This window comes from Colletotrichum graminicola (genome assembly GCF_000149035.1).
Source record: "Colletotrichum graminicola M1.001 genomic scaffold supercont1.12, whole genome shotgun sequence".
NCBI lineage: Eukaryota > Fungi > Ascomycota > Sordariomycetes > Glomerellales > Glomerellaceae > Colletotrichum > Colletotrichum graminicola.
The window spans coordinates 65,684-87,093 of NW_007361016.1; the positions used below are offsets into that span (position 1 = coordinate 65,684).

The window sequence follows — 21,410 nt, forward strand, 5'->3', positions numbered from 1 at the left end:
AGGGGAGACTCCGGACAGCACGGCCTCTTTCTGCAAACTGGGTTCAATTTCAATTTCAATTTTTTCTTTCCTTCTTTGTCTGTCTCTTTCTTGGGCTTCGGCTTTGCCTTCCAAGTAGTGGACTCTGCTCTTGTTCTTGGCAGGCCTCAGTTAGTCAGTGGTGTCAAAAAGAGAATCAAATACTTCATAAGCAGGTAAGGTATGCGGCGCATGCGTATAGCTAGCCATCTACATATCTATTGATACCTCGCGACAATTGCACAGCGTTTGACTCCAATTTAGGTAGGTAGTCACCTATCTCAATTAGACGGTGTGGAATAGACAGTGTACGATGGACATGGGACAGTAGTACATGGTACAGTATGGGCCTGAACTTTTGACGGCGACAGTCAGAAGAACGGAAAAATTACCTACAGGTATGTAATCGTAGCCTCTAACGGATTGGCGTATCCGACGCGTGCTGCTGGGCACCTGCCACTTTTTACAGATATGCCCTCTGTACATAGTAGGGATTGGGGTTTCTCCCCCCCTACTTTTGAAAATCATAGGCCCCTCGGTTTCAACTTTCTGGACACGCCTGGAGAAATATGTGATGCTTAAAGTCTGCTGCAGTCCTCCTCCCTAAGAAGACTACCCTTGATTAGCACGGGCCAGCATGGCTAGCAGCAACTGTCCTCTGCAGCCTGTGGCATGCCATTCATGCGTGTGCCGTTCTTCCATGGGCTGCCGTCCACTCAGGTGACAAAAAAGAGAGCCGGTTTTGAAGAACCTTATCTTATAGCCCTATTGCTTTTAAATACCAGAGAATAGGTCAGATAAATACTTTTTTACACTTTATAATCTTTCTTTTCTTAGGAGGACTCATAAACGTATTTTTTAACGAGTAAAAAGCTGTATTGCTGATTACAGGAGCTGTAGTACTGGTGGTGAGGGTGGCTGTTGTGTAGGGGGAAACCGGCTCTCTTTTTTGTCACCCGAGTGCCGTCCTATCCCCGTCCCATCGTCTCAGCCTGGAAAGAAGCTGGGGAATGCCAGGGGAAGGGAACGACAACGCGCTTGGCCGGACGGACAATACGTACACGCAGCCAAAGACAGGGGTCCGGCTGAAGCCTGGCAGTTTCGAGACTGCGTGGGGACAGTGAAACACGCTTTCGGTGCACACTGTAAAACTACGCGCAAGGCCCCTGATGGCAGCTCGTGTCCTTGAACTACTTACTGCCTCGTCATCGCAGGGCTTCCGGATTACGGTCGCTGATAAGTCATTAGTGCCATCACTGCCTGGAATCTGAAACCGAAAATAGAACTTTCTCCGACTGCCTTATGGAGCCCCGTCTCGCAAGTCTCGTCACAGTGTTCAAGTTCTCCAACACTGGCCAAGCTAGCCATGGATGGTCAAGTCAGCCTCCCTCTCTTTGCCTCCCAGCTAGCAGCAGACATCAAGACGAATACACTACACAATTGCCAATATTGCGGCTGCTACGCTCAACTCGCTCTTTTTCGCACCTCGGATTACCGGACCGACCAGACCAGGACGGAAGCGCAACCCGTACATTTTAGGAACACGACATCCAAACCGATTTGCTTTGGTGACGTTTGACTTCACGATTCCCACTTGCGACCTTCCCTCGACGGTTTGTCAACACTCAAAGAAAACTTGGACTCTCCCTTCACTGCCCGCGGGTATTGATATTTCCCATAAGTTAGGCCCTCCACGCCAAACAATACACGCTGTCGTTATCTCCAGCAGTGCGATCCCGAACTGAGCCAGAGTCATTCTCTTGTATACGAGTAAAGATCCCGCGCCTCGACATGCGCGCAATCGTCTTTCTCCGATAATTCTGGATATGCGATCCGTGGGTTACGTTGTTTTTCGACCGGCTTAGAGTCAAAACACGCACCCGCTTGCGTGCCCTGGCCTTGGTCGTCCACCGTCCGTGTATCTTGAAGGGGAAAAAGAAGTAATCGCTCAGACGCCACCTCGAACCTCTGCCTCGATGCAGAACAATACATCTTACTCCTACGAGATGAGTTCACGGCAGGATGAATACCCAGGTCCCGACAGGGACCGTCTGCAGGCAGACTCCCAAGCCGAATCCCAGCGCGGCCGTCCAGGCCGTCCGTCCTCGACAGCGCCTCAGACGCAAATGTCTGCCAACGGACCCGGACTTTCGACATACTGGGAACAACCCTATGCCCAGTCCAACAGCTCTGGTGGTCCCGAATCCCCGATTGATCCTTCTGCACTGCAATTTGCACTCCCGCCCAATATCAATCAACCCCTACCGATACCGCGCTTGAACTCCCCCTCTCTTGACTCTCTTGACCGGCCTTCGCCGTACTTCGATGAGGCCACGAACCCCGACTACTACGAGGATAGGGTGCCGCTTACATCCAGAGCACAACCCATATCTGGGTCTCTCAGCGCAAATACAGATGAGGCTCAACGAAGAGACAGTTTCCAGACTGTATCCGATATCGACAACACTCCTTCAAGGACGCGGGACGCCAGATCACTCGGGTACGGTTTGGATTCCGGCGGTCGTCGCCCGAGTTATGGAGCAACACTCAGTCCTGGGGGGGAGCATAGACGCTCTCGCTCGCCCTCTACTGCCAGCGCACTCTACAGAGCTGGCTCCATTATGCGAGCCATGTCTCAGCGTGTGGTCAATATTAGCGGCGAGGGCGAGCTTGTGGACCACAGGGCGTCAAGCAGCCGCTCCCCGTCCCCGGCATCAAATCGCCGCCAGCAGTTACACACCTCTGCTCAGATGTTCACCGACCCTTTGTACCACTCTCATGCCTCCCACGTACCCGAGAAGGCCCCCCAGCCGGAAAACGTGTTCGCCGACCCCCCTCCGCCTATCCATCGGGTGCCAATGAAGAATCCGCTGAAGGGGAAGTCGTTGGGTATCTTCCCTCCTGACCACCCGATTCGTACCAAGCTTTGCGACCTTCTGGTTCATCCTTTCACCGAGCCCTTTATCCTCATCCTCATCATCCTGCAAGCCAGTCTCCTGGCTGTAGAATCAGCACCAGATGTCTTCACTCATCCACGGCCTGCAAAATGGGGGGTCACATGGATTGACTGGGCAATGTTGGTTCTCTTCATTATATTCACCCTAGAGTTGATCGCTCGCATATTAGTCTCGGGCTTCCTTTTAAATGCCTCGGAGTACAGCACCATTGATCGCCAAAAGGGTGTACGAGCGGCAGTTGTCGAGCAGTACAGGAACATCTTCCAGCCTCAGCGACAAAAGTCCGTCAAGGCGCCACGGCAAATTAACCTCGGCCCCTCTGCGTTCCAACGATCATTTACTGTCATGCAGGGCCAAACACTGCCCCAGACCGTCGAGGAGCAGCAGAGGTTTCAGCTTGCCCGTAGAGCCTTCCTGCGACACTCGTTCAACCGATTGGATTTCCTCGCCGTGGTTGCCTACTGGATCTCTTTCGCACTCAGAATCACCGGAATCGAAAGCGAGAGACATCTATACGTCTTTCGGATGATTGCTTGCTTGCGCATCTTGAGATTGCTAGCCTTGACGAATGGCACGGCGGTGAGAACCTCACCTCCCCACTAGCATTGTTCACTACTAATGCCCATCCTAGATTATCCTCAGAAGTCTCAAGAAGGCAGCGCCGTTGCTTGTTCGGGTGGCTTTCCTAATCGCTTTCTTTTGGATTCTGTTTGCCATCATAGGAGTGCAAAGTTTCAAAGCCAGTTTGAGTCGGCAGTGTGTTTGGCTTGATCCAACAGACCCGACCAATAAGGAGAAGTCCTTCACAAATGAACTGCAATTTTGCGGTGGTTTTCTCGATAACGTTACAGGGGAGAGTATGCCTTGGGTTTTCCCGGCAGACCCCAATATCCTGAGTAATTTCACAAACGGGAGCAAGGCTGGCAAAGGCTTCCTTTGCCCTCGTGGCTCGATATGCCTCCAACAAGAGAACCCATACAACGGCACAGTTAGCTTCGACAACATTGCCCAGTCGTTGGAGATGGTTTTTGTTATCATCAGTTCCAATACCTTCAGCGACATCATGTACTATACGACCAACTCCGATTACCTGCCTGCCGCCCTCTTCTTTGGCGCTGGCATCATGATCCTCATGCTGTGGCTCGTGAACTTGCTCATTGCCGTCATTACGTCTTCTTTCCAAGTCATCCGGGAAGAGAGCAAGGCGAGTGCATTTACAGCGACCGAGGAGCCTTTGATGCCCGAATCCGTGGACGAACCACCCCCCAGAGTGTCTGCCCTGCAGCGAATCTGCGACAAGACATCGTTGCTTTGGAATGCAGTCATTGCTTTTGGCTTGTTGGCCCAATGCTTCCGAAGTTCCAGAATGTCGGATAGCCGTGAACGGTTTATCAACTCTGTCGAAGTTTATGTTACACTGATACTGGACGTTGAGATTATCATGCGTATTGCTGCCGGCTGGCGCACTTTTCACAAGAGCAAACGCAACCTCATCGACCTGGGTCTGGCAGTCATCACGACCATCATCCTAATACCGCCAATCCGCAACTCCGGGGAGACATACGCCTGGTTAACCGTCTTCCAAATCGTGCGAGTCTACCGACTTGTCTTGGCTGTGCCGATGACTCGAAAATTGATTGTCATGGTCCTGGGGAATTCCAATGGTATCGCCAACCTGATGCTTTTCGTCTTTCTCATTACGTTCCTGGTGGCCATTCTTGCGGCTCAACTCTTCAGGGGCGAAATACCGAAGCACGACGACAATGGGGACCTCAACGAGATCTCCTTTTTCACAATTTACAACTCTTTTCTGGGCATGTATCAGATCTTGTCGAGCGAGAACTGGACCACAATGCTTTACAATGCTACTTCTTATATGAACGAACACGACACTGGTTGGATAGGCGCAGTTTTCCTGGTTGGCTGGTTCATTCTATCTTTCCTGATTCTCGTCAACATGTTCATTGCTGTCATCCAAGAGAACTTCGACGTATCAGAAGATGAGAAGCGCCTTGAGCAGGTCAAGGCTTTCCTTCAAAGGAAGGAGCTGGGCAAGTCATCCAGCAGTCTCACCTTGTCAAATATCTTTACTTTTGGTAAAGCGAGACGAAGAAAAGACCCCCTGGATTACGGACCTGCCATGATGGAAATGCTTTTGAAGGATGCTGTGGTTCACGAGTTCCTCGACGACGCTGCCGACTTGCCACAAGACAGTCCCAACGAAGAACAGTCGCCTACAAGAGCTCAAACCCCCCATGTCGGCGAGGTTAGGCCTGGGTTTTTATCGTATACGTGGGGAAGGTTCAAGTCAGCGTTCAGCAGTAAAGATCCGAATCCATTTTACTCGAATCTCCGATTCGATGGACCAAATGATACTCTTGACCCGCGCCAAATGGCACGGCAAGCCGTCTCGGCTACGTCTGCACGCAAAAAGGCCCAGCGCGATTACCTCTCCAGGCACCCTAATTACAACAACTCCCTGTTCATTTTCACACCTCATAACCCTATTCGACGATTCTGTCAAAGAATCGTAGGGCCGGGAAGAGGAACTGAGAGATTTGAGGGCGTCGAGCCGAACAAGATTGCCTGGTATGCTACTTCTGCGTTCATATACGCTTGTATTGTTGCCATGGTCGTCCTTGCGTGTGTCACAACACCACTCTACCAGAAACAATACCAGGCAGCACACCCCGAGTTCAGCATAACATTTTGGTACGTCTGGACAGATCTGGCTTTTGCCGTGGTCTTTTCAGTTGAAGCTGTTATCAAGGTTATTGCTGATGGCTTCTTCTTCACGCCCAACGCCTACTACCGCAGCTCGTGGGGCTTCATTGATGGCATCGTCCTCGTTACCCTGCTGGTCAATGTCGGCACTTTGCTCGCTAACGACGGTGCTGTTTCCAGAGCCATTGGTGCTTTCAAGGCGCTTCGTGCTCTACGTCTGCTCAATGTCAGTGACAGCACCAGGGATACCTTCCACTCGCTCATTATTGTGGGCGGCTGGAAGATCCTTAGTGTGAGTCTCGTACTCCCTCGCGCCACATGGATTGTCTCTAATTTAGCTTACAGGCCGCTTTTGTCTCGATATCGCTGCTGATCCCCTTCGCCATATATGGACTTAACCTCTTCAACGGCCAAATGGTGTCCTGCAATGACGGAGACGATTCAATCGTGCGCATTTCCGACTGCTTTGGCGAGTACAACAGCACACCTTTCAATAACAACTGGCCGATGTTGGCACCTCGTGTTCCAGCCAATTCCTATTTCAGCTTTGATGACTTCGCGTCTTCCCTCTTCGTCCTCTTCCAGATTGTTAGTCAGGAGGGATGGGTCGATGTCATGTTTGCTGCGCAGGCCGTTACGGGGCGCGGATTCCAGCCTAAGGAGCTCAACCGTCAGGGCAACGCTATGTTCTTCGTTGTGTTCAACCTGCTGGCTACCGTTTTTGTCCTCACACTGTTCATCTCAGTCTTCATGCGCAACTATACTGAGCAGACGGGTGTCGCTTTTCTGACCGCGGAGCAAAGGTCCTGGCTCGAATTGCGGAAGCTCTTGCGACAGATTTCTCCATCTAAGAGCTCCTATAATGAATCAGAAAAGACATGGAAGAAATGGTGCCACAAGCGCGCCATCGAAAAAAGGGGGAAGTGGTACACAGCTGTCACCTATGTCTTGATCTTTCATCTGTTGTTGCTTCTCCTCGAATACCATGGCGAACCACAATGGTGGACGGACTCGCGCGACGGGATTTTCCTGGCGTTCACCCTCGTCTACATGGCCAACATTGCCATTCGCATCACCGGTCTTGGCTGGGCACGCTTCCGGAGGAGCTCTTGGGACCTGTACTCGCTGGTGGTTGTCACAGGTGCGTTCGTCTCTACGGCTGTTCTTATCATCAGTAGGAACAGCGACACCTACGTACAGCTTCACAAATTCTTCCTTGTCGCTATCCTTCTGTTGCTCATTCCCCGGAACGATGCCTTGGACCAGCTGTTCAAGACAGCCGCGGCCAGTTTGACAACGATTGGCAACTTGCTCGCTACCTGGCTCGTCTTTTTTCTCGTCTTCGCCATCGCCCTGACGCAGGCATTCAGTCTGACACGCTTCGGCGAGAACGAGCAAGCCAACATCAACTTCCGCAGCGTGCCCAACGCATTGATTTTGCTGTTCCGGATGAGTTGCGGCGAAGGTTGGAACCAGGTCATGGAGGACTACGCTACTATCGAGCCGCCGCTGTGTGTTGACAATCCCGACTTCTTCGACAGTGACTGCGGTAGCAAGCCCTGGGCTCGGTTCCTCTTCGTCGCGTGGAATATTTTGAGCATGTACATCTTTGTCAATCTGTTCGTGTCTCTCATCTACGAGAGTTTCAGTTATGTCTACCAACGGTCTAGTGGACTGGCAGCGGTGGACCGTGACGAGATTAGGCGTTTCAAGGAAGCCTGGCGAAGTGTTGATCCCGCCGGAACCGGGTTTATCAGCAAGGAAGCGTTCCCACGACTTCTGGGAGAACTTTCCGGGGTATTCGAGATGCGCATCTACGATGCCGATGATTCGGTAAGGCAGATATTGGAGGATGTTCGCAATGATGCCGCAACATCAGGAGCGCGCCACATGTCCATTGGTTCTATGAGTAACTACAGCGCTGGAATTGACATCCAACGGCTGAACAGGCGACTGGCTCAGATTGATGTTGTCAAGGTCCGCGAGCGCCGTCGACGGTTCAATATTTTCTTCGAGGAAGTCATGGTTTCCGCGGATCCTGACAAGGGAATATCCTTTACTTCTGTTCTGATGATCCTGGCTCACTATAATATCATCAACGACAGCAAGAGCTTGAAGTAAGCCCTTGTTCTATATCTGATGTATATCAACGCTGACGTGGTTGTAGGTTGGAAGAGTTCTTGCGAAGACGTGCCAGACTTCAGAGAGTGGAAGAGGAAGTCCGTCGTCGAGTGGTCCTTGGCTTCTTCGACACTCTGTAAGCTCGCTACGGCCAATATAGCGTATAAGGCAATGACTAACATATTTTTCCTGCAGATACTGGACACGCAAGTTCAAGAAGCATATCGACATGAGAAAGTCAGCGAGGATGACAGCCATTCCTCAGCTTGACATTCCTCATATCCTCGTAGATGATGACGAGCTCCGGCGCAAGTCTTCGCCAGTAGCAGGAACCGGCCAGACGCGGTCAGCGTTGCTGACGGTGGACGACGCGAACAAAGCATCTCACAAGAGCTGGTCGGGACCCGGGCCATCGGACATACCGTCCGACGACTATCAACACCCCCTCAGTCTTGCAAGGTCCGGCACGACAACACCGGGTCATCAATCGACACATTCCGCCTTCAGCTTTGAGTTGCAGGAGGGAGGACAGACCTCGGGCCAGAGCAGCCGGCGGGGCAGTGCTGTTAGTCCGGTACAGAGTCCCGTCAGCCCCGCCCAAGTCAGCAACATGCTGGATGACTCGATCTGGCTTGAGAGTATTCGGAGAACTGCAACAGTCCGAAAATCGGTCCGAAAATCTGATTGGGGTAGATGAACGCACATAAGGTGGTGCGTCTTAAATTTTGTTCTGCAAGCGACGGCGTTTGGGTTCAAGAGCAAGTATCATAGAATCTTGGCGCAGTGCCTAGACCAGGATTTGTTTTCTTTTTTTTCTTTCCGATTCATGATAGGCACGAGTACGAGACTTCTTCCACCCTTTTATTCTTGTTTGATAGATGACACAGAAGCCCACAGGGTCAAGGCCTCGGTTACTTCCCACTTGCTGGCATACAGCCTCAAGGAGGAGACGGCGTAGACTAGAAAACAATAATGACGAGAATACCAACCAAAGAAAGAAGCCGTTTCTCAAAGAGTACATAGGGCGGTGGATGGATACCAAAGAGTTGTACGCTTGGGAGTAACTTGGTCAGCACGAATCACTGACGCTACCCTGCACCAGTCACTCGATTCGTCATGGAATTGGACCCGTCAAGGAACCATTCAATAGCGCTTAGACGTTGCGATCGGACAGTGAGGCTCAGAGGACGGAGCGGCAGCTTTTCGTTCATCTGGTCGTCAGATTGGCGATGATGAAACTCTCCGTCTCTCTCTTATCGGGAGTTCCAGAAACGACGGAAGTCTATTTGGTTCTTTCTCTCCTTCCTTGATCGACTGAAGACGGGGCAAAGCAGAAGGAGATAGGTACGTTCCCCTCTGTCGCCAACATGACAGGAGCCCAAAGCGTCCCGCATCGAACTCTCAGAATCGATGGGACCAGCGCGCTCTGCCAAGTACCTAGGTATTATCGAGACCACAACCGTACTTCCTCGCAGTGAGTTTCTCTTGGCAGACGTCAAAGAGAGGTAAAAAAGAGTTTTGGTGCATAGGCCGAGTATCAGAGCAAACGAAGCTCTTGACGGAAATCAGTGTTCCGACAGAGGTGTTTGAGACAGTGCCAACTTCCAAGATGTCTTTAGTAGGGTGGAGCAGAAGAGCATCTGCAACTGACAAGATGCAGGGATAGACTCGTTTATAGCACGTAATACATATGTGTAAACAGCAGAAGAAGAAGGAGCAGAAGAACAAGAGGGTCGGCAGGGCAATAGACTTCTGTTCTTGGTAAGTGATATGTGCAGGAGTTGATCTAGGCCAGGGACAAGCTTTACTAATTCCGTGATGGCGATAGGGAGAGCGGTGCCGGCTTTCACTCGTACTCTTTCATGGATTTGGGTATTTTCTTTACCTTGGCTTGCCTCGCTTGCTTTGTGCTTTCCCTTGTCTTGGCACTCGATGGTGGAAAATGGGATGGACCGACCCACGGGAAGGGGGACAATTGCTAAAGGCCAGTCCACTTGCCTGCACATGCGCTCGTATTTCGTGGTTCATGTATCGTCTCGTCCGATGTAGGCCCACGGCCTCGCCTGGTCTAGGTAGTCTTGTCTGGTCTGGTCTTGTCTGCGTCTCGTCGTTGCTCGGCTTTTCCTCGTTTCACGCTCGCAAATGTTTCAACATGCCCCCTCATTTTTCGTGTTCCAGCAGGGGCGGAGGGACATCAAGGAGACAACTTAGGTGCGTGACCAAGGCGGTTCCTCTGAAGGTCAGATCAAGGAGATAACAGCTGACTTGGACATTCATGCTCATATCCAAGATGGAGTGAACTGGAGAAAAAGGATGTTGATTTTTAATATTTATAGACGGGTCTGCTATGTACCGCATTGTAGATACGCAGTGTCTACATAGTAGTGTTGGCGGTGCCCCTTGTTTCCCTGCGGCTTTACGGCGGCGACCTTCCCTGTCCGTCAGTAGGATCGACAAAGGCCTTGAGAGAAGGAGGGAAACATGGGTCATTGTCGACGGGGAATAAGTCGACAATGCGACGGTGAAAGGCGATCCAGAGGATAAGGATCCCAGGACCCTTGATCTGGGGTGGGTTTGAAGTGTGTGACAGTGTTTGTGATTCAGATGGCTTTATGACTTATGGGCAGAGGGACCGGCATCGCGACTGCGGGACACCACCGACACGGCTCGGAGCTGAAGACAGAAGAGGAAATGGAGAAAAAGGGCTATCCGAGGTTACATGGCCGAATTGGCTATGCAATGCCTTCAATCGTCAGATACAACCATAGTCGACGTTCTATTATATTCTCCACGGCAGCGAACCGTTCGGCCATACCTTGTTGACTTGGCTTCTTTCGCATTGTGGGTGACGGGACATGAATAGATGGCTCCTGTCACGCGTACATACATGATGGCCAGCTCGGTTGGGGGGTTTTCTATTTTTGTTTTTGTTTTTTAGAGTTGCAACGAAATACATGCTTCCAGGGCCTGCCTGTAGGCCCCGCCTCAGCTTCAGCATCGACCAGGGCTGTTGCTCCTCTTTTCCAGAAACCTTCGATTCCCACTTTCTTTTCTTTTCGAATCAAAGAGTTGATGGGAGCAAGTGGCACGAGCGCAGCCATGGGCCGCGTAAAGCGTACAGGTAGGTAGTACGACGTAGTTTGGGTGCATTGCCCATCCGTCCATTAGGGCCCCCACAGCTACACCTACCGGTAGGTAATCAACATACAAGATTGAGTGAGGGATACACATTCCATCAACCGCCTACACCAGATACATATGTCCTTTACTAGGTCGTCAGTTGCCCTTTGCTACCTCACGAAGGGTCACCAGTGAGGGTATAGTACCAGCTCACAAGTCTGGCGACACCAATAAGAATCACATGATGCTGGCCCCATGGTTTCTAAGGCTGAGCGAAACCATAGTCATCTCATTGATGCTACATGCGTAAATAGCTGCGTTAAGATGGTAATAGCCTTAGGCAAAGAGAGGGAAAAGTAGGTTAGAAAAGAGGATTCCTACCTAGTTGATTGGCTGAATATCATGTGACCCTTATTGGTGTCGCCAGACTTGTGAGCTGGTACTGTATGGATGGGGGAGGCAGTACCCTCTGCCTCTACTTACAGGCACCTACCTATTTACCTAGCGACTACGGATACTATGTAGATAATGACAGAGTCGTCTTCGGCGTCGTCAACCTAGGTACCTACCGAGTCTACATACCGAATACAAGTTCAGCCACAGATGCGCAGGTTTGCTCCACCGAGGGTCGGTGGGAGAGCTCAACCGCAGACATGGGATGAAGTAAATAGTGAAGCGCCCACTTGTCCCCAGGCCGAACGCTCGGCAGAGCCGTCAGCGCCAACCATGGAGCATGACATCGGCAATTTCGTTGATGGGTGCACTTGAAACGTGCGCCTTCTTTTGTTCGCGTCGCTTATGAAGTAGTGCGTAGGGCCGGCCCATCGCTCCCTCTGCGGTTGGCCATAGCCCCTGACAGCCAGTCACCTAAGGTACCTTAGTAAGTGCCCCAATAAGACATCCACCTAAGCGGTAGATGCCTGAGGTAGGTAGGTACATGACCTACCAGCCTACCTAAGTAGACAGGCACGATGAACGGTAGATTCTGTAGCTACTTTCCGTATGTGCATCGAGATGAACGAATGGCAGGCCAGTTCTGTGCGTCAATAGCCTTTTGGCAGACAAGTCTTCTGCGCCATTTCCCTGCAGGAACTGTGCCTTTAAGGATACCTCCAGAGAAACCCATCACTTGTCTCGTCACTGCCTCTCTTCGCTCCCCCCCTCCACCCTAGCGACGATCACACAATGTAGCCTGTTTTGTGGGCTGCCGGAGCTTGAGGCTGCTACACACCTCAGACTGCCCTGCACCAACGACTCCTGAACACCTCTCGCTATTCCCTCACTCTCCCCTCTCTCTTCAGTAGTACCGTCGGCGATTTCGTGTTTCTGTCGTCTAATGCGTCTTTGAACCTCCTCCGCCACAGTAGCAATACGTGAAAGAAAGAAGCCATCACGTTACCAAGGCAGCGAGAATAGGTAAGCGGTCAAGTTCCAGCAAGTGACAGGGGAGGTCGAGGAATGGACGGACTGGACGCCCCCCCCCCCCCCTCCTCATCAAATCTCTCCATCTTTCCCTTCCTTGGAGCCTCTCACAATCAGGCGCAGGTATCATCACCTCTTCCCGATCTTGTCTCGATCGCTCGTAGCAGACGGCCAAGTATCTTTTACCTCATCTTCCGTTATGGAAGAGACACCCGCTTTGGGCAAAGAGCAAAACTCCTGCGTCGTCTGAACAACACTGAGGTACGGTGACAAGGCGGTACCTCGGAATTTGCCATTTGCTTCACAGGTATTGACGCCCGCCCCTGCTAGGTGTTCTATCAGTCCGTCTCGAGGCTGTCTCCTCCTCCTCCGCCGCCGCATCGCTCGTTACCCTCAAAGAGGCAGCGCGTCCTGAGGGCTCGCATTGATGCCCTCTGCGTCACACCCCTGAACTACGAACCCGCTTCTCCATACTGCCTCTTAACCCACCCTCCTGCAACCATCCTCACTCCCTGTCCTCCTCCTCCTCGCCCATTCCTTACTCTTTTCGTCCACTTCCCGCACCCCCTTGTTCCCTCTCTGCCACCTCGCTTCGCCTGCGATTAATTCCTTACCAGGGTGGGTTCTGATTATTCGTTCGTCACTGCCGATTACCGATACTCACTTGCTGCTTGCCACCTATACACTACTGTTGCTGCTGGTGCGCTACACTCTACACTACTGGCTAGCTCCTCCATCCTCTCTCCCTCGAACCTCCGCATCTCTCTGAGGCTTGTTGATATAATCCAACCCCATTCCCACCCCTTACTCCCTCTCGCACACCCGACTTGAATCCGCTCACCCTCATTTCTGTTACCCAACTTCTTCGCATTGGACTCGGCCTGCCCAGGTGGTTGACTTCTGTTCATTCCGTGCTCCTTTCGTGGAACCAGCTGTCCTACCTGTATAACTGTTTCGGTTATCGTCATTCGTTCGTCCAACTTTTCAACGTAGGCTGCGCCTCTCCATATAATTGCAAAACATCCACAAGAACATCTCCAGGCGTCCCCTCACCAGACGAATTGTTCCTTTCCCTCTCTCTTTCTCTCTCTTCGTACGACAATACCGAGACTCGCCAGCTTTTCATCCGCAAATCACCAACAAGCCAATAACTTCGAACATCAACTTGCCCGTCATGCAGTCCTCCCGCTTCCAATCCATCACCTCCCGCTTTTCCCCGAGCACACTGCGCACCACCTTCCGCCGCTCATCATCCGCTTCTTCCCGTGCCAGCAGCGACCGGGGCTCTTACACCACCACCGCTTCGTCTCCTGTGAGCACTATCAACAGCATCGTCTTTAGTCAGCCCTCGATGCTTGACCTCGAAGAAGAGCGCAAGAGCTTTGGGAGTGAGCTCAGCATACTCGAGCCGCGTCCTGTCGTCTACTTCGGCAGCGTTGAGGAGCGCATCGGATCACTGTAAGCACCCATATTCTTGGGCATGTGTCACGAGTGGGGGGGGGGGGGGGTACGAAGGGATACGAATATGGATCATGGTTATGAGTCTGCGACCTCTTGGGTTTTTGGTCTTGGAATAGAATGGGTTTCGAACGGGATTGCTTGGCAACAGACACAAGCGGCGTATCTTGGAGTTGCGGTTTGAATTCGGAGCCGGTCGATTGGAGCCGGGAATGTTGGTTAACGGCCTAGAACAGGCGCATTGAGAGAGAGAACGTAGTAGGTGTGAGAGAGTGGGGGAAAATCAAACAACCTGCCCATCGGGGGCAATGTTTATGCCAATGTTACGATTCGCCAACCTGTGACTGAGAGAATTCGGCCCAACAACCATACTATCTCGCTCTTGACCTCCCCCCCATCATCTTCAATTCAAGGCAATTATGAGCAAAGTCATGTACAACACTTGTAAGATAAGATGACGCCTGTGAATGTGGGTAATGGTGTAACTCACCTATGGGCTCATTACCAGTTACTTCAGGCAGGACAAGGTTGACTGCAAGGAACTGTTGTGTTGAGTAGACCCTTTGCCAACCCCATTCTGAATCACACAACTTGGCTGGCATATTTGTCACTCCGGCTTCAAAAGCCACTCGTTGGCTGAGCATTCTGACCGCAATGGAACAGTCGACGGCAACCAAACAAGAGCCCTTGGCCCTAACAGTTCAACCGAAAACGCCACGAAGGTAACATTCGCGCCTCCACGTTAACCCCGGCAACGCATGACAGTTCTTGACTCACAAACGTCCATCGGCACAGCGTCAACCTGCTGCAGGCTTCGATTGTTTCCCTCAGTCAACTCCCTAACGCGCTTACAGTGGTAAAGCAATCCAATTGAATAACACACATATAACCCACGAAGGCAAGATGCCCAATCACATCATCTCCGGGAGAGACCCCATCCCGGAAATGTTGTGGCTGATGGTTGGCGGAAACATTCTCTCCCCGCCACCGACGTGGGACCGCTTCCTACTCATGGCAGGTGAGCGTGTCAAAGTAGAGCGGGAGGCCAAGGCCGAAGAGAAAGAGTTCAAAGAAGCCAAGAAACAGGCCATGGCTGAACTCAAGGCACAGGAGAAGGCAACTAAGGAGGCGTTCAAGGGTGGGCTAGTGGCCTGGAGAAAACGGAAGCACGAGGCAAAGACCAATAGTGAGGGAGAGGACGAAGAACGGTCCAGTCGAGAGAATCGACAACCAGAGAATAACAGCGGCGGCGACCACGACGGAACCGAGATATGTGGGTGAGCTTCCCTTGTGCTCGCGTCAGCGCAAGTGATTGATTGCATGGTCTGGTGCGCAAACTGGCAAAAGATAAGAGGAGATACACTTAAGTAGAAGAAGGTGTCAGTGACTTCAGTTTGTGGCATCTTGGCAGAGCTGTGCCATCTCCCAACAGCCCAACGCAAACAGCTCTATGATACAGATACTATGGCATACATTTACAACAGGTATAGCAAGCTTCTACTTTCTCCCTACACTCGATACGGATGGGTCTTTTTTTTTTTGGTACTCTTCACCGTCGTCTACAGTCGATATGCGCCAGCAGTTTAAGAGGTGCTCTTGTCTCTCCTCCGGCCCATGTTGCGTACTCTGGGCTCGACAACCCACTTGTTGAAGTTGTGCTTGCGGCGGGTCTTGAAACCTCCCTTGGCCTATAGAGTATCTGGCTTAGTAACGTTCCGATTCGAATAGTATGTTCTCCATGACTTACCGGGGTGCCCCAAGGACTGGTCGGGTGGCGGTTACCCTTGGACTTACCCCGTCCACCGCCGTGAGGATGGTCGACTGAACAGTGTTGGTTAGCGCAATGTTTCCCAAGCATAACATTCTCCGAGCATAACGAAAGTTGCGGGTGGTGAGAGATCACATACCGGAGTTCATGGCAAGACCACGAACGGTTGGGCGAATGTTCAGCCATCTGCTTCTTCCAGCCTTACCCAACTGCCTGTACTGGTGGTGCGGGTTGCTGGCAACTCCGATGGTTGCGCATGCGTCCTTGCTGACTCTGCGGATCTCACCGCTCTGGAGACGGACGTTGACGTATTTGCCTGTCATGACCTTGGTTCCGTCATCTCTCGTCTCTTCCTCTTTGGAGACAACGATGGCATAGGTGCCAGCACTCCGGCAAAATACAGCGCCACCCTTGGCTCTTGAGCCGACGTTGAAGACAACGGTGCCGATCGGGATCATGTGCATTGGCAGACAATTGCCTCTCCAGGCAGTCTTGGCAGCCAGAATACCGGGGTCGACAACACCGCCCATGCTGTCGAGCAGGTCCTTGGGAATGCCTGAACGATAGCTGTGAACGACGTCGCCAGCACGCATGCCCTCGGCAGCGACAATGTAGCTCTTGCGCCCGGAAGACTTGTTCGTAAGCAGCGCAATGTGGGCACTGCGACCCGGGTCATACTCAATGCGGTCGACCAGATGCGGGCCGGGTTGCCAGCGGTCAAAATCGACGGTTCGTATTCTCCTCTTGGCACCTCCTCCGCGATGTCTGACGGTAATCTTTCCAGAGGAGTTACGGCCACCCTTGCCGTGACCCTTCTTGGGAAAGGTCAATGGCAGAAAGGGGCGGCCCTTCCACAGGTGGTCGTTGATGGGGCGCTTGAGATGGCGGACACCGGGAGTTCGGGGCTTATACGTGCGCATGATGACGGAGTCATTGCTTTGGGTTGGGGCGGACCCGGGTGCTGCGAATTCGCTAGCCGTGGATGCCGACTTCTCAGAAGCAGCCTTTGCAGCAGACTTTCTGGTGGCAGTAGCGTATTGTCTGATAACGAGCCCACGAAGAGCAGCCGAGCCCAGAACGCTTGCGCAGCTCCTCTGGGCCGACATCAGCATCCGCTGTTGCGACATGTCGGGAGTGGTGCGTTTTCGAGGCTCGAATGAGTTGATCAAGGTGAGGAGAGGCCAGCCAGTCAGCGCGACATGGCGCGGGAGAGGGAGAACTCGGCGGCGGGTTTTTTAGGGGTGGCGACACCAGGGAATGGCGACAGGAGAAGGATGTCGGACTCGTCAATTGAGCTTAGCACCTAGTACTTGGGACTGGGGGCCACAATTGCCGTGTGGTCCTCGATGAGTGATCCCTATTCGTGGTCGGGATGGCTTCAAACCCAGGTTGGATGGGATTAGCCCAGTGCAGATTTCGAGCTTTGGGAAATAATTATTCTGCCGACGCCGACGGAATTGGGTCGCGACTCGGTACGTACCTTGACCCCCTTCATCATTTTCAGCCACAGGCGCGGTCTGGACAGTGGATCCCATATGGCTCCAAATGCCAGTTGAGCCTCAGACGCCTCGACACGTCCGGCCTCAGGGAAGCGTGACGGAAATGACGGGACTGGTGGAGACGTGGTTAGCCAACCAGCCAATGATGGAACAGTTGCCCCGCGGTTGCTACTGTTGATTGCTATTGTGGCCGGGTTAATGCTCCATTTTCCAGCTCTTTTTCACAGTGTTCCCCATCGGACCTCACAGCTTTCTTCGCGTGCAGCCAGGGCAATCGCGTACCTCCTCTCGCTTGGCCACGACCGCGCCCACGACCTGCCACGACCCTCGTCTTCCCTCATAAGCGACCAGCATCTCCAAGCCTTGTAGACCGTTCCTGCTGCACTTCATTTAAGGCATCCTCAAGTTTACCCAAGCCGCACACAACAGACCATCGATAGAGGCACATCTTCTCGCAAAAACGATACTTAGCTTAACCTCTTGTTTCCACCAGCAACGAGCTTCCTCATCGTCACCTCCAACCCATATACGACAGTTCCTGTCCCCTTACCCTCAGAGTTACGCACCTTGCCTTGTAGCGCTCTGATCTCATCCGGCTGCAACAACCGTTCGTCATCTTTCGGCACCTCCAGATCCTGCGTGCCACCCGCCACATCAATCCAATATCAGGATCCCCCAATTCACCATCTACCATTCACCATTCACTACGTCTGTCTGTTCCAGCTGTATATCTTCAGGTCTTCTCTCTCCCTCGACCTTTCACAAACACAAAGAGAACCAGAACGCGCCCTCGTGTGAAAATTGCCGTCCAAGCTGCAACTAAACAGGGCCCTCCTTCATCCCGTCACGACAAAGACACCGACACCTGACGCGCGCGACTTTCCTTTAGCGAGAGACAAGAAACCACTCCCTGTCCGACCTTCGCGTATACTGCAACCGCACACACCTACCAACCTTTTACCCTTACTACAGGGGCCGCCGACGTGCGCTACTGTGGTGACCAAATCCAGACCAGACCAGGGCCACCACGAGCAAACCGCGACTTGAGAAAAACGGTACGTACCCCCCATCAGTGCCCCAGTTCACAATACCCACCCACTCCATACCACATCACGTCCTCTGGTTCCCACTACCTCAGCAAAACACATCACACATTGTCCTTGCACCTTCTCTTCCCACATAAACAATCTCGTTTTTCCTCAATTCCCAGTTTCCTAATTCCCCTATCTCTTCCTCCACGATACCCTCTGCTCTCCGCCATCCTACGAGGCTAGACACCTATGCCAATTGGCCCCGGCAACGCGACTAACTCTACCCCGTCTTCTCCTTCTCCAGACCCTTACCCGTGTTTTGGCGTCGAACCTGAGCAAACAACTTGCCTGCGTTCGAGTCGCCCGTCATCATCATTCCCAAGGTACGCACGCGTCTCGACTTCCGTTCCATTTTTGATCTCTTCTTTTCCCAAGCAACCAGCCTGGTATATGCTAAACGCCTTTGTGGCACTCCCTTTTTCATTACTTCGTCTCTACCGCAGTGGCGCTTCATCCTCGACGCGTCTAAATGCTGACCTTGTCCTCCTAGATTCTACATCCCCAATACCTAACCTCACATAATTGGTATACAAGATGCCACAAGTAAGTGCTCCTCTGTTTGAATACCTCATGGACCTCTCTGCCGTGTCCCGTCGCGTCGACAGGCTGCTTACAAAGGCCTGCAGCCTACCCGCCCGACGCGTGCACGTATCGTGTCAAACGAGAATGACGAGAACAGTGGATCAATGCGCATGACGCGCGCCAAAGCAGCCGCGCTCAACGTCGATGAGCTTGTTGCTCCTGGAAAGACGGCTCTCGCCACAAAGAAGTCTGCAGTCAACGCGATCCCGGCAGGGCGAAAGCGCGCCGCCCTTGGCGATGTCAGCAACGTCAACAACAAAGAGACAATCACCGGGAAGAAGGCTACGAGCAAGAGCGGTCTCGTCTCCAAGGCCGCTCAACCTACTGGCATCACGAAGAAGTCCAGCAGCACCGCCACTAGCAGAAATACTGTGCCCAAAGAGAAGAAGGCACCCGGCTCGGGATCCGGCGCGATCCCCAAGAGGAAGCCACTCAACCCCCCAACGAACACGATCTCTACCAAGGACAACAACCTCCTTGCAGAAGGCGAGCCCCTGCGCAAGAAACACCAATCTACCCAGCCAGCTGAGAAGCGTCGAACCAAGCCTGAGCCTGAGCCCGTTGTGTCCAATACTCCTGTCGAGTCTGTGCCTTCCGGCGTCGAAAAGCATGACATTTACCCGCGCGGCGTTAGGAACCTGGATGAGGAGGATCTTGACGATCCGTTGATGGTGGCCGAATATGCTAACGAGATATTCGAATACCTTCGCGATCTGGAGTGTAACTCCATCCCCAACCCTAACTACATGGAGCACCAGGACGATTTAGAGTGGAAGACGCGTGGAATACTGGTTGACTGGCTGATTGAAGTGCACACTCGCTTTCACCTCCTCCCAGAGACTCTTTTCTTGGCCATCAACATCATCGACCGCTTCCTCTCGGAGAAGGTTGTCCAGCTCGACCGCCTGCAGCTTGTTGGAATCACCGCTATGTTCATCGCATCCAAGTACGAAGAGGTTCTATCGCCTCATGTCGCCAACTTTCGTCACGTCGCCGACGATGGCTTCACCGAGGCCGAGATCCTTAGTGCAGAGCGCTTTGTCCTGGGAACCTTGAACTACGACCTGAGCTACCCCAACCCCATGAACTTCCTTCGCCGCATCAGCAAGGCCGACAACTACGACATTCAGTGCCGTACCATCGGCAAGTACCTGATGGAGATCAGCCTCCTCGATCATAGATTCATGTCGTACCGCCCCAGCCATGTTGCGGCTGGTGCTATGTACCTGGCCCGTCTCATTCTGGATCGCGGCGATTGGGTATGTTATGGGTGTTAAGTCAGTGTGGCACTGCATTTACTGACGAACGAACAGGACACTACCATTGCATTCTACGCTGGCTATACAGAGGATGAGATTGAGCCCGTTGTCCGTCTCATGGTTGACTACCTCGCGCGCCCCGTCGTTCATGAAGCATTCTTCAAGAAATACGCTAGCAAGAAGTTTCTCAAAGGTAAATCATTTCGCGAATCTAAACTTAAATGTGTTGTCAACCTAACATTTGTCAGCCTCTATCCTTACGCGCCAATGGGCGAAGAAGAGTGCTGAGCATTTCGGTATTGTCGACGTTCACCTCTCTTTGGACCAGATCTCTACTCGGGAAGAGGACAACTACCCTGAGGAGGATGATGAACAAGACGACTACTAGAGACGCCACGCGCAAACTGCGCTTGTCTTGGAACATACTCTAGAGTTGCAGAACATGCTGGGCCAGAGTAGTTGGATGAGCGTCAGCGTTTACGGTCACAGTTACGAATGCATATATCGACGACCTGCACGTCCATAGTGCTGCATCATCCTATCGTCCCACTCGCCAGGTTCTCACACGACAGCTCATGGAGGCTAGCGAGAGGAAGGGGATGGTTGAGGCTATTGCTTTTTCTGTCTGGATTATATGGTCCAGACTCGGTTGTCAGATTACAGGCAGCTGCTTTGTGCTGCTTATTTTTGCCGGTTATACATATTTCCAGTGCATTGGGTCCTTGTTGCTCTTGTCTCATGAACGGCGCATGGAGTCGGGTCAAGGATATCACGAAAGCGGACGGTTTGGCTGGAGTTCGTTTACTCTATCTTCCACTGGGCTGGCAAGACATGAGATCCGTTAGTTTTGCGTATTCTAGTCTCTTCGTCTAATCGTCTCTCCAATTCGGGGGCGTTTGGGTGATGAACGTTGGGGAGGATTGGCCCCCGTGGGAAAGGAGCACACTTATGTGGAAGGGGAGGGGTCGTGGGTCGTGGGCAACGGCAATCGTGCAAAAAAAGAAATTGTACATACATCTGTTCGGAGAATAGGGTTCAAGGAAGGGTAAATACATTGCATTGCGTTTTGTTCAGACACATACTTTTCCTCTTGCATGTCAATTGATCTTGAACAGGTCTTGCAGCGCAGCTGTTTTCGCGATATGGGACAGACGACTTCGAGTCAAAACGCGTCTATGTGCAGGAGCCCTCGGACAGATGATGCTGTGCTCACACGAGCCTCCCTACCGCACCCTCCTGGACACTACCAGTTCGTAGTCCGTCCGTTAGTTTCGGCTGTCTTGTTTGTTTTTTCTGGTCCACTTTTCTTGGTCCGGTGCGCCGCGGTTGTTTTTGTCTATTGATTTGTCTTTCTTTCGACAACCCGGCAACGCTTCATCTCGCATGGTGAC

General features: G+C 52.3%; 5 protein-coding genes across 5 annotated transcripts; 4 read left to right on the forward strand and 1 right to left on the reverse strand.

Annotated features, from left to right (window-relative positions):
• Positions 1–1,994: 1,994 nt before the first annotated feature.
• Positions 1,995–8,517, forward strand: GLRG_03849 (ion transporter; the record flags this gene model as incomplete). The annotated part of the gene is made up of 5 exons (XM_008094534.1): positions 1,995–3,554; positions 3,607–5,991; positions 6,045–7,816; positions 7,867–7,956; positions 8,016–8,517. 5 exons carry the CDS (start codon positions 1,995–1,997, stop codon positions 8,515–8,517), a joined length of 6,309 nt encoding a protein of 2,102 aa, XP_008092725.1.
• A 5,019-nt stretch (positions 8,518–13,536) lies between these two features.
• On the forward strand, positions 13,537–13,824 carry GLRG_03850 (uncharacterized protein; the record flags this gene model as incomplete). The annotated part of the gene is made up of 1 exon (XM_008094535.1): positions 13,537–13,824. One exon carries the CDS (start codon positions 13,537–13,539, stop codon positions 13,822–13,824), a length of 288 nt encoding a protein of 95 aa, XP_008092726.1.
• An 899-nt stretch (positions 13,825–14,723) lies between these two features.
• On the forward strand, positions 14,724–15,101 carry GLRG_03851 (uncharacterized protein; the record flags this gene model as incomplete). Its single annotated transcript, XM_008094536.1, has 1 exon — positions 14,724–15,101. One exon carries the CDS (start codon positions 14,724–14,726, stop codon positions 15,099–15,101), a length of 378 nt encoding a protein of 125 aa, XP_008092727.1.
• A 302-nt stretch (positions 15,102–15,403) lies between these two features.
• Positions 15,404–16,715, reverse strand: GLRG_03852 (ribosomal protein L2; the record flags this gene model as incomplete). Its single annotated transcript, XM_008094537.1, has 3 exons — positions 15,404–15,508; positions 15,568–15,641; positions 15,728–16,715. The coding sequence occupies 3 exons, from the start codon at positions 16,713–16,715 to the stop codon at positions 15,404–15,406; spliced, it is 1,167 nt and encodes a 388-aa protein (XP_008092728.1).
• A 1,997-nt stretch (positions 16,716–18,712) lies between these two features.
• On the forward strand, positions 18,713–20,407 carry GLRG_03853 (cyclin domain-containing protein; the record flags this gene model as incomplete). Its single annotated transcript, XM_008094538.1, has 4 exons — positions 18,713–18,721; positions 18,805–20,019; positions 20,074–20,212; positions 20,268–20,407. 4 exons carry the CDS (start codon positions 18,713–18,715, stop codon positions 20,405–20,407), a joined length of 1,503 nt encoding a protein of 500 aa, XP_008092729.1.
• Positions 20,408–21,410: the final 1,003 nt, after the last annotated feature.